Source organism: Erythranthe guttata, chromosome 7 (genome assembly GCF_056151865.1).
Source record: "Erythranthe guttata isolate IM_541 chromosome 7, IM_541, whole genome shotgun sequence".
NCBI lineage: Eukaryota > Viridiplantae > Streptophyta > Magnoliopsida > Lamiales > Phrymaceae > Erythranthe > Erythranthe guttata.
In genome coordinates this window covers 12,125,514-12,143,605 of record NC_142539.1, presented here as the reverse complement: position 1 = coordinate 12,143,605, position 18,092 = coordinate 12,125,514, and the positions used below count along the sequence as shown (strand labels likewise).

Here is an 18,092-nt window from a genome sequence, read left to right as displayed (position 1 = left end):
TTTATTAAAGGAAAAAGGGGTAAAAGAGGTTTTAATATAATATTTTAACTTGGAAACCTTCAACCACTACAAATTTGGGCGAGTGAACTGCACTTTCCGTTAACTTTAACAGTTTATCAGACGGTCGCTACAACTTGTCAACCACAAGGGGATAAAATGACTAAATTGATATCAGAAATGGGTAAAGTGCAAAACATGGAAACCACAGGGGGGCTAAGTGCTATTTACCCTAATTTTTTTTCTTTCTTGTAAAAAAATAAATAAATAAATTGAAAAATCGGGTGGAACCGGACCCGACCCGGACCCGACCCGGACCCGGATGGACCCGCCCCGGACTCGGACCCGCCTCCCCGCGGATTGGTTTTGGGTCCCCTAAAAGTCGGACCCGGACCCGGACTCGACCCTGCCCCGTGGCCGTGTCTAAAACAAATAATTCATACAAAAAAACACAAATTAGCATTTCAATGTCCAAAAAAGAAAACATAAACGATTGAAAGGTATTTGTCAACCATTGTTGGTCACTCCAGAAATTTTTTTTGAACACACGACAAAACAACACTATAAAAATAATAAAAGTGAAAAAAAAAATTACCTTTATCAACAATTTCCGTTGATTCTCCTCCGATAACGAGTGCTTCTTGTTCTTTCTCAATAGCTTGTTCCTCTTCTTCTTCCTCCACACGTCGACGGGGTGGAACATGCTGTTGAGAAAGAAGTGTGTTTCTCCTCCACACGCCGACGACAAGTGATTCCTCTTATTTCTTTCTCCATCTCTCGGTGGCGGGGACGGCAGCGACTGGGAGAAGATTGCCAGAAAAAAAAAAGAAAAAAAAAAAGAAGAAAACACAGAAGAAAGAAAACAGAGAAGAAGAGAAGAGAGAAACGCAGAGAAGAAGAGAAGCGGTGGAATAAAATTGAAAATAAGATTATGGTTTTGAAAGAGTATAATAGACAATTAAAGTTTTGGAATTATGAAAATATTACATGGGTGGAATATTAACTAAGGAGGTTTTCTCTAATTATTTTTTGGAGGGGTGTTTCCTTAACTATATTTCTTAGATGGGGAGTTTTCTCTAATTTTCCCTTATTAATAAGCATAAGTGAGTGATATTGCTTTGCCAGAAGTGGAAATTTATAGAAAGGGGTTTTTGTGCATAAGGTCCAACCAAGCATCTTTATTATTCTAGGTTTAGGGGCTATATCTCTTTCACCAATAAGCCCATCCATTTAATTTTAGTATAAATAAAGGAAACATTCATGTATATGTCAATACTACCCTCAACTCTTTATACCAAATTCTTAATTGTAACCCCAATTTAATCAATTTTGTCCACAAAAATCCAATTTTGACCACAAAAATTCAGTTTTGACTTTTTTTTTTTCAATTTTTTTTTTGCCGCCGGTCTCCGGCATTGACTTTTCAAAATTGGAGCATATTTTAATATGCTCCAATTTCATCCTTAACTTAATTTAACCTCAATTTGACACCAAATTTCACAAATTATTCAATTTTGATCCTAAACTTTTTTTTTCAAAAAAAAAAAAAAATTCAAAAAAAATTTTTGTCGCCGGATTCCGGTGTTGACTTTTCAATTTTTTTCTTTTTTTTTTCGGTAGGATTTTTCGCCGGTTTCCGGCGTTGACTTTTTTTTTTCTTTTCTTTTCTTCCGGATTTTTTCGCCGGTTTCCGGCGCGGCGTTGACTATTTTTAGTGTTTTTTTTACGTCCGCCGCTAAACGTTGACCGTAATTGTGCTGTCACTGACAGTAAATTAACGTAATTATACTGTCAATGACAATTAATTAACGTAATTGTACTGCCGTTGACAATACATTTATGTAATTGTTCTGCCGTTGACAGTAAATTAACATAATATTATTATTTTTTGTTATTTTTTTATTTTGTTTGATTTGTTGACAAGTCAACGTAATTATATTCTTGTCGTTGATAGTAAAATAATTGTAAACACAATAATATTACTGTCAACAACATCAATATTATTATTTTTTTGGGTTTTTTGTTTTATTTGAGTTATTCACGGAGTAACGTAATAATATTACTGTCTATTATTGGAATATTACTGTAAACACAATAATATTACTGTGGTTGACAGTAATATTACTGTTGTTATAGTAATATTGCTGTCAACCACATCAATATTATTATTTTGTTTGGATTTTTTTGTTTGTTTGAGTTATTCACAGAGTAACGTAATAATATTACTGTCTATTATTGCAATATTACTGTGGTTGACGGTAATATTACTGTTCTTATAGTAATATTACTGCCACTCACAATAATATTAATTCTTTAGGTTTTTTATTATGTTATATTTGTTGAACGGTCAACTTAGTAATATTACTCTATTACACAATAATAATGAGTTTTGTTGTGTTAATATTACTGTGCTAGAGATTAATATAGCAATATTACTGTGTTAAACTGTAGTTTAGTTAATTTTACTGTGTTTAACAGTAATATAGTTAATATTACTGTCAATCACAGCAATATTGCTGTTTAAACGAAAAAAAAAGTTACAGAAAGAAAGAAAAGAAAAAAAATCGAAAAAGTCAACGCCGGAGACCGGCGAAAAAATCCGGAAGAAAAAAAATAGTAAAAAAAAAAAAAAACTGAAAAGTCAACGCTGGAATCCGGCGGGAAAATGTTTTTTGAAAAAAAAAGTTTAGGATCAAAATTGAATAATTTGTGAAATTTGGGGTCAAATTGAGGTTAAATTAAGTTAAGGATTAAATTGGAGCATATTAAAGTATGAGGGGTTATTTTAGTCATTTACAAAAATCTGGACCATGTGTGGACTTATTGGTAAATGAGTTTTTCGTCTGGATCTCTTTATGAATAAGTACCCATTGATGACTTTATTTGTAATGACCCCAATAAAAAAAGGCTGAAAAATGAGAAATGTAAAAAAAAAAGAATAAATAAATAAATAAATAATAATACTAATAATAATAAATTATTATTATTATTATTATTATTATTATTATTATTATTATTATTATTATTATTATTATTATTATTATTATTATTATTATTATTATTATTATTATTATTATTATTATTATTATTATTATTATTATTATTATTATTATTATTATTATTATTATTATTATTATAATAATTATTATTATTATAATTATTATTATTATTATTATTATTATTATTATTATTATTATTATTATTATTATTATTATTATTATTATTATTATTATTATTATTATTATTATTATTATTATTATTATTATTATTATTATTATTATTATAACAATAATAATAATAATAATTAATTTTAAATATATAGCAATATACCATTAAGATTTCTTAGGTTGGTTAGTGTTTCTTTCTTTTATATATAAGATGTTGATGTGTATTTAGTCTTTTTTTTTTTTTTTTTTTTTCTGTTTTTTTCTAACAAGGGTCTACCCAAATGCCCCTATATTTTGATTAATAAATATATAATTTTTTAAATTAGTCGGCTACCCGATCAGGTACTCAAAGGAATATCAATTTTGATTCCAACTCGATTTGTGGACATTGGGTATCCGAACCTGAGAAAACCGATATGTTTAAAAATCACTCGATGGACATAACACGAATAACCCGAAGTATGGATGTCAATGGGACGGGGTTTCCAATCCCCGTCTCGCTCCGCTCTGAAAATCCCCATCCCCATACCCGCCTCGTAAAATCCCCGAATTATTTTTAAATAAAAATACAATTTATTTCTAATTTAAAGACTTGGTTCAATAAACATACCAATAAAATGCAAACTTAGAGGGTGTTTGGCTAAGCTTATAAGATGTTAAAAGGAGCTTATAAGATGTTGTAGAGCTTATAAGCTATTCCAAAGTGTTTGGTAATTTTTTAAAAAGAAATCTCAATTTTTTTTAAAATAAGCTGTTGGAGACCAAATAATATCTTTTTAAATAAGTACCTCTACCCCCACCTTTTTATTTAAGATCTTATAATGAGTAAAAATAGGAAATAAGCTCATTATCCAAACACTCTAAAAATTAATCTCTAAAATTATCTTATCAGACGTAAGAGCTTATCAGCTGTTTAAAATAAGCTTAGCCAAACTCCCTCTTAATTTCAAATCATAAAATTCGATAAATCGTTTAGGGTTAGTATATTTAAATATTTATGATTTATATTTTAATATAATAAATAATAAATATATATAAATAATATATGCGGGGCGGGTCTACGGGATGGGTACTTACAAACTCGTCCCCATCCTCATACCCACCAGTAGACCCATCCACATTCCCATACCCGGAAATTTTGGGGCGGGGATCCATCGTATTGGGCCAAATTGCCATCCCTGACCCGAACCGAATGCCCACCCTGAATCTAGCTAAACGGGTTGTTATGTTAATTGAGGTAATATCAATGTCGTTAGAACCGGACCGAACCGGCCGGTCGGACCGGTTCGACAGTGACCCAGCAATAAAGCGGTCCGGTCTGACATCTAAAAACGAAAAAATCAAAAACCGGGGTCAAATGACCGAAATCCGGTTCGACCGGGTAAATCCCGAGAACCGACGAGTCAGTCAAGGAACCCGGTTTTTGGCCAAAAGGTCTTAAATCAACGCTGAGGTGGTTATTTGTGGCTAGATTTGAGCGAACCTTCATAGACTTAGTAGTGGGTGGCCGGATCTAGTCATAAGTGGTCGAAAGATTGTCGGATATGATCAAGGGTGATTGAATAGGGGTGGCCGACTGGCGGATTTAAAGAATAAAAAATGAAAAAATATAGAGTATAAGCAATAAAATATAGTAAAATGTGAGGTGAAGTAGATAAAAGTGAAAATAATAAGCGGGAGATTAAAAATATAAAGAAAATAATATTTTTAAAACATTAAAATTAATAAAATAATGGTATATTAAAAAAAATCAAAATCCCGATTGAACCGGTTCGACCCTATAAACTCATGACCCAAATGGTCGTCCGGTTCTATTGCCGGTTCGGTTTTGAAAACATTGGGTAATATTGTCATACTAATAGCGCCATTGTTTCGTGCTTTTGTGAATGATCTTCTATTGTAGACGTTTGTAATTTTCTTCTGATGCATTTTCTTTTATTCATAAAAATATACTTTATATTTTTGTTTATTTATTTTTAATTAAATATTATTTGTGGGAGATGATACGTTACCGAGATATTAATGGATAGAATTGAGCGTAGGGGAGGATTTTGATATAACCCCATAATCGGAGGACCTGAAACTAAAATCTCCAACAGTAGTAGACGAGCGTTGCTGCACTTATATATCAAACAAATTCAATTACATCCAAAGAACCCTAATCCCCTTCAATTCCCCCTTTTCCCCTCTCTCTCTCTCTCTCTCTCTCTCTCTCTCTCTCTCTCTCTCCTCTCCTCTCCGTATCGAATTCTACGCCGCCGCCGCCTTCCTCCGCCTCTCTTCGCTGCACTAATTCCGATTCCATTAATTTCAATGGCGCCGCCGATCAGATCTGCCGCGAATCCAGCCCAGGGCCACGGCTTTGCCGCAGATCCGCCGGGGCAACACCCACCGTCAAACAACCTGTGGATCGGTAACGTGGCGGCGGAAGTCAGTGATGCGGAACTGAAAGCGCTGCTGGAGATGCACGGCAGAGTTGACAGCGTGACGACGTATCCATCCCGTAACTACGCGTTCGTCTATTTTACGGAAGTCGACGGTGCGAAATCTGCCAAACAGGGCCTCCAGGGGCATATCCTCCGCGGGCATGCTCTCAAAATTGAGTTTGCTAAACCGGTTCGTGATTTTTTATTGTTGTCGATTAGTTTTTTCCGCTGTTTGTGTAAATCTTTCTTCGAATCTCAATGGAATTTGTTGATAAATATTTTACTTATTTCAGCTTCAGCATCTATAATTGTGCAGATTAGGGTTTCAATTGATATTTCGTCTATTCGTCTCGACATTGGGCAATGCGATTTGATTATTCTTACAAATAAATCACAAACATTAAGTTTCAATTTGCTTACAAAATGATCTTAAAAACTCAGTATGTTTTCAGAGGAATTTTTCTCTCTTCTATCCAAATCCTGGTCTGGAATAGATGTCAAACTCTTCAAAATGTATCATTTTTTAACAAACACAGTGAAAAGCTTTTAATAAGTATCTCATTGTTTATCGAGAATTTGTTTTTACTTGTTAAATGTTTGCTGGTCAAAATTACCTTCAAGCAACGAACAGGCAACAAAACATGAATTTCGTTTTGCTTTACTTTATACAAGTGGAAGGAGGACAGCGCACGATATTCCTTTGTGTATTTTTGTACTATAAAACAAAATAGACTTGCTGAAAAAACCTCGATCACAGACTCATAAGTTTGTTTTCGCCAGCATGGCGCTAAAGGTGACGACGAGGCATATGAATTGCACATTTACGTGCTTTTACAAGAATCATAGTTCTGTCTCGAATAAACTTAATCTGTAAGACATCAATTTGCCAAAAGGTCAAACTATTGAAATCAAGATTCAACTTATTCAAACCTCAAAGGGATTTTCGTCTCATCCCTTGTAAAGCAAAATTTGATACAATGGCAGTCTTTTTACTCCACAAACTTGACATTGATTTTGGAAGAATTTATGGCAATTAGGTCAAAAACTTAAAACTTATGAAATGTTTCCGAGCCATACAAAGAATGCATCGATTCGCATGATCGACCGGTTATTAGGGTCCTCCCAACAAAACAAACTAGAGGAAAGATTCGTAAAACTGAAATTAGAATGTTCAACCGGTTATTAGGGTCCTCCCAACAAAACAAATCAGAGGAAAGATTCATAAAACTGAAATTAGAGTGTTTGTTGTAAAAGCTGCCAATCGTATAGGTTCCACAAGTACTAACTAATAATTAGATGTAGGAAGTAAACATGTTTTGTGATTTGCGGTTAAAAAATATTGGAAACGAAAAACCTCTGCTGTTGCAACTCTGTTGTTAATTATCACTCAACCAGCACTTCTTGTCTAGAGGCTCCATGATTTCGAACTTGATCATCCGAGTTATGCTTGAATTATGAAGAAAAATGACATACAATAGTTATACATTGTTGTGATACTTGTATCTAACATTCAAGTATTCAGCTAGATTTATCACAGTAACCCCAAATAGACTTTTGCTCTGTGGATCGGTGTAGTTTTGGTGGTTGAATGGTATTATATGTGGTAGTTTTTTCGTTAAGTAGACAATGTGGTATCTGCCTGCGTGTAAAGTAGATTCCTCTTAGTATCTGATTTTCCGAGATGTACTGATTCATAATATCTTCGTAAAATATAAATGTTTAAGGGTCTCTCTTTGGCACATTCTGATGAAGGATGTAGGAAATGTCGTTCTTGTCCTTTGTGCCTTTATGAAGTGACTGTGGATTAAGTTTCTAAAAGCTGTTGCTATATGTATGTATTATCTTATTGTCCTTAAACTTATGGAGCACAATGACATTTGTTTTTGCAGGCTAAGCCATGCAAGAGTTTGTGGGTGGCTGGAATTAGCCCGTCTGTTGCCAAGGAAGATTTGGAGAAAGATTTCCTCAGATTTGGTAAAATCCAGGAATTTAGATTCCTCAAAGACCGCAACACTGCATATGTCGATTATATCGAACTGGAAGATGCTACTCAGGCACTGAGAAATATGAACGGCAAACGGGTTGGTGGTGCTCCAATACGTGTGGATTATCTTAGGTCACAATCTTCCAGAAGAGTAAGTTGTTTTTTTCCGCAAAGCTGATGTCATGATTGTTTGTTTGTGAAGTGAGCCTGATCCATTATGTAACGAGATCTTGATAGGTCTTGAGATGTTTAAATATTTACTTGACTTGCACAAAAAAAGGGTTTGAGATGAAATACAAATCTTTTGGCTTCATATTATAGTTTTCAGGGTTTAAACTTCTTTATTCATGTGGCAGGTTAATAAATAGTTAATCTCTTCGACACTTGTTTCTTCCATTTACATGTTTGAGGAATATAAAACTTAAGTTTTTGAAGTGCCTTTCTACTTTTCACTGAGGCAGCGGTTCTTTTCTATATCTTACAGGAGCAGGGCCCAGATGCAAAGGAAGGCCAATTTCCCGGTAGGAACATGGGGGCTTCTGATTTTCGCTGGATGGGACAAGATTCCTTGAACAGTTATTCCGAACCTAGTATTCTTGGCCCCAAAAGAAAAAGTGTAAGCACCAATTTTGATAAGCATCACTTTAGTATCTGAATTTAATTCACAGTTGGTATCTGAGTATCGTTGAAAAGTTGAGTAATTCGAAGGCAGTGCCTCTAGAATATCTTTTCCGGGCAGCAATTTGCTACGTGAGAGCAGCTAGTTACTATAGTCTTGTTTCCCACGTTAATTAATTTTATTTGTGATTTTTTATCGTTCTTTGATTATCTTTATTTTTTCTTCACCATCTCTATTTTGGTTGTTTGCCACAGCAATTCCCTCCAGTAGGTCCACAATATGGAGATGCACCGCTAAGTAAAGTGTTGTGGATAAGGCATCCTCCTTCGGTTATCATCGAAGAAGACATGCTCCATAACGCCATGATTTTATTTGGGGAAATCGAAAGGATAAAGACATTCAGCGGCAAGAGTTACGCTTTTGTGGAATTCAGAAGTGTTGAAGAAGCTCGTCGTGCCAAAGAGGGACTTCAAGGCAAGCTGTTTAACGATCCTAGAATTTCGATTGATTATTGGAACAATGAGTTTCCATTTCCAGCTGCCCCGATGGATGTTCTTGGTCTTAACCTCCCTGGGTTACTGGGCAATAATCCTGTACGCCCACCATCTTTTGGAATTCGTGAACCTGATCTGTATACGAGGCCACCCATTGGTCCACACAGTTCCTTCGAGCCTGCACTTCATGGCGCAGAATTAATCGACATGCATAAGCCAGGTCACCAATCTCTGATGGGAGGGCCCACTTGGAGAAGGTCATCTCCCACACCTGGAGCAGACTCTTCTCTTTCACCAAGTTCTGGTGTACCAAACAGATCTGCTTCGAGTTGGGATGTTTTTGATGGTAACCATCTTCAGAGAGAATCTAAAAGGTCGAGATTTGATGCTGCTTTGCTTCCTCAAAGAACAGAAAACCAAGGATTGGATGAACAATACGGACCGCGCTCCCTAACTAGGGGCGCAAGTGGCGGACTTGGGCAGCGCCATGTTGAAAGTGATTGCATATGGAGGGGTCTAATTGCAAAGGGTGGGACACCTGTTTGTCGTGCTCGATGTGTTCCCGTAGGAGATGGGCTCGATGTTGAAATGTAAGTTAGCAGTTTTATAACATCTCGTTGCTAAAGTTTTAGTTCATATAGTCCTAAGGGTTGTTTGGAGATGCATGCTTCTTGATTTTCTTAATATTAACGTACAAATCTATTTTGTAATATTCTTTGTTGCAGCCCTGACGTGGTTAACTGCTCCGCACGAACTGGATTAGACTTGCTTAGCAAACACTATGATGATGCTATTGGGTTCAGCATCGTATTCTTCTTGCCCGATAGCGAGGAGGATTTTGCATCATATACAGAGTTTCTGAGATACCTAGGTTCAAAAGACAGGGCCGGAGTTGCAAAGTTCGATGACGGGACCACATTGTTTTTGGTACCTCCGTCTGATTTTCTAACTAAAGTTCTTAAGGTTTCTGGTCCAGAACGTCTTTACGGGGTCGTTCTCAAGTTTCCTCAAGTAGTTCCTAGACCCATTAATCCACGGCCCGTACCCGTTCATCCCAACTATGCAGATCCACCCAAAATGCCAACCTTGCATTCGGCATATAGTTCATTCCCCAAAGAGGAAAGGGTTTTTCCTTATGATAATTCTAGGGTTTCGTCCGAGGATATGAAATTGCCTCCGAAAATTCCTCTCCCTGTATCTAGCTCTTACCCTGCACAGCCAGTTCCACCGACTACAGCCGCTCCCCAGACTGGTTTTTCTTTGACACCTGAACTTATTGCTACCCTAACTTCATTTCTACCTTCTAACAACGGCTCCTCCGGTTCACAAACTGCGTCGTTACCCCATAATCCCTCTATCCCAGGTGGTGCGCCGTCAAATGTTAATACTGTTCATGACACAAACGCATCCCATTGGAAGAATGAACATCTGCAACAACTTGGCAGCCAAATCAACTCCCATTTGCAACATCTGCAAGAATCTCAGGCTGCTCCTATAATTCCAAAGACGACGAATAGCCCTTATCATCAAACATTGAATTCGTACCACCACCCAATGCACGACCACACAATGAAATACGCACCTCAAGGCGCCGCCGCCGCCAATTCTTCTAAACCAATGCCGCCTGTAATTCCTTTCCAAAGCGGACCGGTTTCAATGGCGCCGCAAGAAATGAACCAGCACTATCAACAAGGAGGGGGCTATCAGGATTATTTTAGGGGTCAAGGGATCGATAACGAATCAGATGCTCATAAGTTCTATAATCCGTCTTCCGTACAGCAACAGCCCTATATTCCGTTATCCAGTCAAAGTCATGCTAATGGAGTTTCTCAGCCACAGCCCTATATTATGCCGATGCCTTCTGAAGTGGATCCAAGCCAGCCCTCTCAGACTGCTCCATTTGGGTCGGTCCAACAGGAAATTGATGAAACAGAAGCCGATAAAAACGAACGTTATAAGACAACACTGCTGTTTGCAGCGAATCTCCTGTCTCAAATACACCAGCCATCGGGTAATCAATCTGGTCAGGGTGCGGGGAGTCATTGAGTACAGAAAGCTCAGTCAGGTAACTAACTACAAACTCTTGGTTGATGCCTTTTTCTTCGGCTGAAGTGCTGCTATTTGCTTTTTTTTTTCCTCAATTATTTGCTTCCATGCTCATGTGAATAAAAACTTTGATTGTTTTCCGATTCGTTTGCGCCTTCTTACCTAAAAATATTAAATAGTTTATATGGTGGAGAAAAGGGCTTTGGGGAATTAGTTTCTGTAGGACACTAGACTTCGATAAGGTTAGTTGTTTGCTCATAGGCATAGTTTTTAGGATTGAGCAAGTGCCCGATTCATTCGTGCCCTCTAAAGATTTCGATGTCGGGATGTCGAAGAATTTCTAATAATTCAAAGGTTACGGTTCTCCCAGCAATCTTTAGTAGCAGCATTGATACTTGAGACTGCATAGTTCTTGGCCTCATAACACTTCGTTCAGTCGTTTGATTCTTCAATCTTAAGTCTGTGTCATTGAAGAATGATGTAATTTTGGTCATATACTCGTTATATTTTATCGTTCGTGGCTTCTTGCATTATTGTCTGGTATTGAACGAGCCACTTGTGGTGGTATCTCCTTCTTCTTGGATATTCTTCGTGCTAAATTGTAAATGTTGTATGTAATACCACTTCTTGTACTTGACTGCATCTTTATTTCCGAGCAAGAAAAATGTTTACTGGAATTGTCTAGGCCTGTCGCAATTTGTTGCTACTTGCTGCAGCGATGAGTTTCATATCTTAACAAATTAAAATAATGATTTCTGAATTTTTTTATGCGATTTTTAAATTACGGGTCTTCTTGTTTCACTTCCAAATATATATATTTTTTAATTTTCTTGGGTGGATCGTTTATCGATGATGTTTGTATAGCTGTCTTGCATGCATTTTATTCCATTTGACAATGGGCCATCTCAAGTATCAGACTGCTAATGCTGGGAGGACGTTTAGGCGCTAGGAAAGTAATAATATATAGGAAGAATGTCGATTGCTATATCGACTATTAATGAGGGTTATTTTGGTAATTTGGTCATAAGAATGTCACATGTCGAGTGTGTGTGAGTATTACGGAGAATGTTTTGGAGCTATGTTAGATCATTGAGTTAGAGATTGAATAAATCTGTCGTAGTTTTAATTTTCCGATTTGCAATTTGATCTGTGTTCTTAGTTCTTTCGTTTATGTTTAATTTTCTAAATGGCTTTCTTGGTTTTTGTTTTCGCATTGCTTGTTAATATGTTTGATCGAACATATCTATTTATTTTATATGATCTACGATATCTCGGTTTGATAGTTATATTTCGGGAAATGTTATGATCAAGTTGTGCAAATTTTGTCTTTGGTAGTTAACTATTGCTTTTAGCTAAAAGTATAGCTAGTAGTGGTAGATGAGGTTTTACGAGTTATGACCTTCTTCGTTGTAACTTAAACTTGTGAACATATATATTCCCAAGTCCGATAAGTTTTTCGTCTTTGTTTTCTACTTAAATACTTCCCAACAAAACACGATCCCGGAAAAAAAAAATCGAACAAAAACACTCGTATTTATCAATTTGAGATTTTGTTGACAAATTCCATCAATTCGCCTGAAGTATTCGATAAGTTCAATGTATGAAAAAAAAACATAGTTTTCCGAAGTTAATTTAGGGAGGCTAGTTAGATTTTAGGTTAAGCATCGTTCAATAGTGGCAAAGTTGCTCTTCTTTTAACGATAAGAAGATAAACTTTTTTTTCGTAATTCTAATTGCGTCCGTACTTATGGCTATTCAATATCCGACCGGGAGGGTCGGATTGGTTGAACTGTGTGGCAGTTGGTCGGGTCACAGTTCCTCGTAAAAAAAAAAATTCGAATAAGTGAAAATACGAACAATTGATTTCTTGGACAAACAGAGAATGCAACAAATGGATTTCTTCAATTTTAACAAGCTTCATATTTATTTTATTCTTTATTTTCTTATTATAGTCTTAGTTTGGGAAATTACAAAAACAACCTGCTACTCGAAAACCTTCTTCCCTCCACATGAAAACAATGTGCGATGTAAATTGTGTGACAGGCAGAATATTTTGTTTAAATTATCTACGTTTTTCGGATCGTAAAATAAAATATAAAATAACAAACTTATCCAAATATTTTCGTTGTCTTTTAGATGAAACTTCAAACAGGTATAATTCTAACTATAATTTTATTTTAAACATTAATTATGAAGAACAAGAGCTTCAAGCTAGAGTTTTAGGATTCTTCGAGCGACTGATACGAAACAGTCTTTTCAATCTTAAAATTCCTGAGCGAGAACGATCATACAATTCGGGTCATGTTCGAGTTTCGCTTACAATTCAACGCTCGATATTAGAACTTGCCAATCATCTGTGGTTACACGCTCGACTCGCGATTTCACCTTTTATTTTTTTGCATGCTTTGAGACTGGAAACATGGATTTCTTGCATGAAATTAACACTATATATTCAACTACTGCAACATGGTTTTTTTTTTTTTCTTTCAAACAAAAAAAAAATTGTTTCTTTGACATTAAAAAAAAATATTAATATAATATTAAATTACAATTGGAAGATGTATCAGTGTGAGTGTGTGTGACCAAGCCGGTTTTTTTTCTTTCGAATTTATCAGACGTCAAATCTATTCAATTATGGTGGAGAGGAAAAATAAGTAGTTGACTTTATTCAGTGACGTGGCGTTTGAGTATTTTTGACTTTATTCCTATATCATTAATAACAGTCGTGTGGGTGGTTGTACTGTGGTGGGACCCCGTCTCTCTCTCTCTCTCTCTCTCTCTCTCTCTCTCTCTCTCTCTCTCTCTCTCTCTCTCTCTCTCTCTATTTTGAATAAAAGAATATTCTAACACGTTTGAAATTTGGGTTCAACATTTTATTCAAAATATTTAATCTAAAATATTCTATGTTTTTTCTTGTTAAAAATAGTACAATTTTCTGTTATTCCTCTTAAATTTTCTTTACTTTGGGCATAGTGTCCCAAATACATCACAACGAAAAAGCATCTAATCTTCGGAATTTTGTTATGTGTAGGGGCGGGCGGGCAGCAACACAGGTTCCGAATGCAATCAACAGCTTTCTTCACAACGACATTCCAACGAAAATCCAATTTTTTTTCTTTTCTTTTCTTTTCCATTTCTTGTTCTTTTTAGTTATTATAATAAATAGTCTTTTTTTTTTTTAAGTAGGGTTTTTTTTTTCTTTTTTTTTTTTATCCCTTCTAAATGTTGGGTTGTAGAATACCCGGTAACTCATGTTTGTAGCTTAAATTGGATGGTTGGAAATTGTATTATTTGAAAGAAAAATGTTTATCTTATCTATACTGTCGTTTATGGTTTATTGTTGGTGGATAATTATTGATTCTGAAATAAGAACGTTTTTTACTGGCTTGCAGTGCGATTTATTTCATTTGTAATTTTTTCTAAAATAAAAAATAAAAAATATCGCCCGTCATTTTGTGTTATAACCCTCAAAATGCATTGAACAACTTCGTGTAAAAATTCATGAAATATATGTGTTTATAAGTTTAGAACACGGAGAACGAAATTATGAGTTCTTTAGTTTCGTGATGAAGAACGCGAAATAGTAGCTCCAATTTCATAGTATCTTACACAAAATGGAAGCTCAAGATTCGTACAATACGTTACGAAACCCCCAAGTTTTTTTATTTTATTTAACCAACTTATCTGTTACCAGTCAAATAAATACAATAAATTCACATAAATATTCTTATTGTATTAATTGGAGATTATTTCGAAACTTTTATTTAAATATGTATTATTATTATTATTATTATAATAATAATAATAATAATAATAATAATAATAATAATAATTATTATTATTATTATTATTTGGTTTGATTCTTTTTGTAAGGCAAAATATCATCATAAATTTCAAAGAATTGTAAAACATTGGGTAAATTAAAAATCATGAAAATATTTTATATAATTTAACGTATTAAAAGCGTGTCCAATAAAATTAAATTTTACCGTGTAAAGCTAATTAAGGAAGCTGTCATCCCAACGGTAAAAAATAATCAAAGATTCCAACGCTGTACTTCAAAATTTTCCAAACATGTAATTAATTACCTTATATTACTGACTCAATTATGGTAACAATTAGTACAAATAATATATCTATATATACACACACACACACAACATTATTTATTTCATCGCAAATTTCCTTCTCTCTCAAAGAAAGTTATAATGGCATTCAGAGGTTTTCAGAGATCCGTCGGCACTCAGTTCGGCGCTGCTTTTCCGGTCGCCGGAGATCATATTCTTCTTCCTCGCGGTTTTCCTTATCATTCGCACGGCCGCCGCGTCCCTCACCAACACCACCACTATGTCTACCAACAGAGGGCTCTGGGCACAAATCCGCCACCGCCGCCGCCGCCGCAGTGGGGTGGTGGTGGATCTGGTTTTCCGGTGGCCGGCGAATATATCAGAACGACGGCGGCCCAACAGCTTCTTCCTCCACAAAACTACTACAGCTACTACGTTCATCAAGATTTCTCGATTAATCCTCCTCCTCCACAACAACAATTTGATTCTGTTCGTGAAGATGAAACCCTAATTCTGAATGGGACCACTGTTCATCCACGTCAGCAACGACAACAACATGCAGTTCGTAATAATAACAACAACGGTGGTGGTGGTGGTTTTGGTTTGTCGGAATCTCAGATCAAGAAGTGTGTGAAGATAATAAAGATTAATAATTCTTGTCCTAATTATTATATCGATAATCGTGGCGGCGCCACCGTGACCGTGGGCGAAGAAGAAGGAAGTGAAGTTTGTGCGATATGTTTGGATGATTTGTACTGCCCCGATCAAAGTAATAATAATCATAATATTTTTGGAGTTCTTGACTGCAAGCACGTATATCACTCGGAGTTCTTGACTGCAAGCACGTATATCACTCGGATTGCATCCGACCGTGGCTGCGCGTCAAGAACTTCTGTCCGATGTGTAAATCGGTAGCGCATTCGTTGTCGTGAAGATATGTTATAGTTTTATGTCGTGATTAATTATAGATATTGTCAATTTCTGTACATATTTCGATCCAATTCTATTTTTTTTTTCTTTTTTTATGTAAATGATCAAATTTATAAATTTTCATTCAACATCATAAGTTTTTTTTTAATCATATATACATCATAAGATAAATAAACTATTGGCTAATTTTTTTTTAAGAAAAGAAGATGAGAATTTAAAATAAACGAAAGTTACAAGAGTCAATGATAGGGTAAACCCCATCTACAAAACAAGATAAAGGAATAACATTTGGGCCAACATGCCCTTCAAAAGAACAAAACGAAGCCCATTTTCCAAGATTGTGGGTCACCTCATTTGCTGATCTAGGAATAAAGTTGAATTTTCATTTGGGCCAGAGGGCCCAAAATCTTTTAATTTCATCAATAGGAACTTGAGCAGTCCATTGGGTTGAAGGATCATCCTCGAGAATTGCTTGAATAGCATTGATGCAGTCGGACTCAAAAATGGCATTAGTGATCTTTGCAAAGTTGATAAGTTTGCAAGCGTCTAAAATTGCTAACACTTCTGCAGCGAGGGAGTCAATGCAAGCATGGGCCCTAGAAGAGGCAGAGATGATAGAGCCGTTTTCATTTCTGATAATACAGCTTGCCATGGAGATGCCATTTAGGAAGGATGCATTTGAGTTGATCTTGATCCAGCCAAGGGAAGGCTTGCACCAGATTTGAGCCGGTCTAATTCCCGCTTTGTGGGCTTTGAGAGATTGGCTTTTCCAATGCTATTTTGCACTTCTAGAAACCTTTTTGAGAAGTTCCTAAAGAGAGAGAGAAGGATTTCCATGAGCCACTTTATTTCTATTAAACCAAAGAAGATCATACAAAACAACAGTAAAAATAACAAATTCTTCCCTAGCAGCAGGAGAAGGAAAGAATTTGTTCTTTTTATCAAGAATAAATTCAAGCCACACAGAGATTGGTTCATTTCTAAAAGGATCAATACAAATGTTCCATTTAGAAATGAACCAAAGTTGTTGAACAAAAGGGCAGGATAAGAACAAGTGATTTATATCGAGTTAAATGCAAAAACCACCCCTGTGTTAATCCTAAAGACCAGAAAACCCCCTATGATAAAAAAAGTGACAAATACCCCCCCTATAATGTGTTCAAGCAAGCACACTCAACCCTTTTTGTTTTCCCCCGTTGACCACTCACGAAAAGACGAAAAAGCCCTCCAGTAAAATATTTTAAGACTGAAACAATTTTTTTGAAATTTTCAATTCAGTCCATTGTATTTTCAATTAAGCCCTCTCTCCAATTAAAAAACACACAGTAACACACAAATACACACACTTCTCTCTGTGCAAGTATACAAACCTCACCCCACCACTGCCGTCTCCGCCGCCACCTTCTTATCATCATACAAATCTCAAACCCACTCGAGATTCAATCCATATCCGTCAAAAGCTCCGCCCAATTCAAAATAAAACGGGATTTTTCGCAACCTCTAAGGTGGAGGACATTGATCCGACGAGTTTGCTCCCGAAGAAAACCGCCGGCACAAGGCCACTGTAGCCCATCCTCGATTTCTTTACCCTCTGAATCGTGTTCAATTTCGATTTTCTCACCTAATTAGGGGCTGAAATTCTGAGTTGTTGGGGGAGGAACTGAAGACGGTGGGGAAGAGTTGAAGAAGGGAGTACGGACTTACGGTCGAATTGAAGGTGGCGGCAGATTAGTGAAATAATAAATCTGAAAGTGGCGCCGATGGGCCATTTGCGAGTGAAGACGACGATTTTGAGAGGGCCAACGGTGGGATTTGCTCTTCGTCGAAGAACTCGTCGAAGTGGAGGTCGCCGGACGACAACTTGGAGAAGAGATTTAAGCGGGGGAGAAGGATGATAAAGGGAATTGCTGCAAGCAGATGGCGGCGAAGGAGGCTTGGGCAACTCTGGAGGTAGAACTTGATTTTTTAATGGCGGCGGCGGAGGAGGCTTGGGCAGGGAAGAAGAACATGATTTTTTAATTAATTAATTTATATAATATATATCTTTTCACAATTTATTTGTTTAAATTGAAAACTAAAAATACAAAAGGTTTCATAGGGGCGGTTTTGTCTTTTCATACAAAATATTGTACAAAAATCAAACAAGAGTCGCACGAATAGCGCGTGGACGACACAGCCGATCGGGAGGGGGGAAAACGACTTTGACTATTGAATACAGGGGGGTTTGGGTCACTTTTTTTATCACATGGGGTTTTCTAGTCTTTAGGATTAACACAGGGGGAGTTTTTGCATTTAACTCGATTTATATCTTCAAGAGGGGAGCAACAAAAATAGCAGCTAGAATCAGTTGAGGGAAAAAGAC

The 18,092-nt window shown here is 36.1% G+C and overlaps 1 protein-coding gene across 2 annotated transcripts; it reads left to right on the top strand.

Moving 5' to 3' along the window:
• Positions 1 to 5,286: 5,286 nt before the first annotated feature.
• On the top strand, positions 5,287 to 14,047 carry FPA (RNA binding protein). 2 transcript variants are annotated; one of them, XM_012977696.2, is made up of 6 exons: positions 5,287 to 5,780; positions 7,480 to 7,725; positions 8,059 to 8,190; positions 8,448 to 9,277; positions 9,413 to 10,752; positions 13,765 to 14,047. In XM_012977696.2, the coding sequence occupies exons 1-5, from the start codon at positions 5,478 to 5,480 to the stop codon at positions 10,731 to 10,733; spliced, it is 2,832 nt and encodes a 943-aa protein (XP_012833150.2). In that variant the 5' UTR covers positions 5,287 to 5,477; the 3' UTR covers positions 10,734 to 10,752; positions 13,765 to 14,047. The 2 variants fall into 2 exon arrangements, with proteins under 2 accessions (XP_012833150.2, XP_012833149.2); XM_012977695.2 differs by lacking the exon at positions 13,765 to 14,047 and having other exon boundaries at positions 5,300 to 5,780; positions 9,413 to 12,022.
• Positions 14,048 to 18,092: the final 4,045 nt, after the last annotated feature.

Coding starts and splice junctions, on each gene's coding strand:
- FPA (XM_012977696.2), top strand. CDS start 5,478: ATGGCGCCGCCGATCAGATCTGCCGCGAATCCAGCCCAGGGCCACGGC. Junction 5,781..7,479: donor AAATTGAGTTTGCTAAACCG/GTTCGTGATTTT, acceptor TTGTTTTTGCAG/GCTAAGCCATGCAAGAGTTT. Junction 8,191..8,447: donor TTGGCCCCAAAAGAAAAAGT/GTAAGCACCAAT, acceptor TGTTTGCCACAG/CAATTCCCTCCAGTAGGTCC.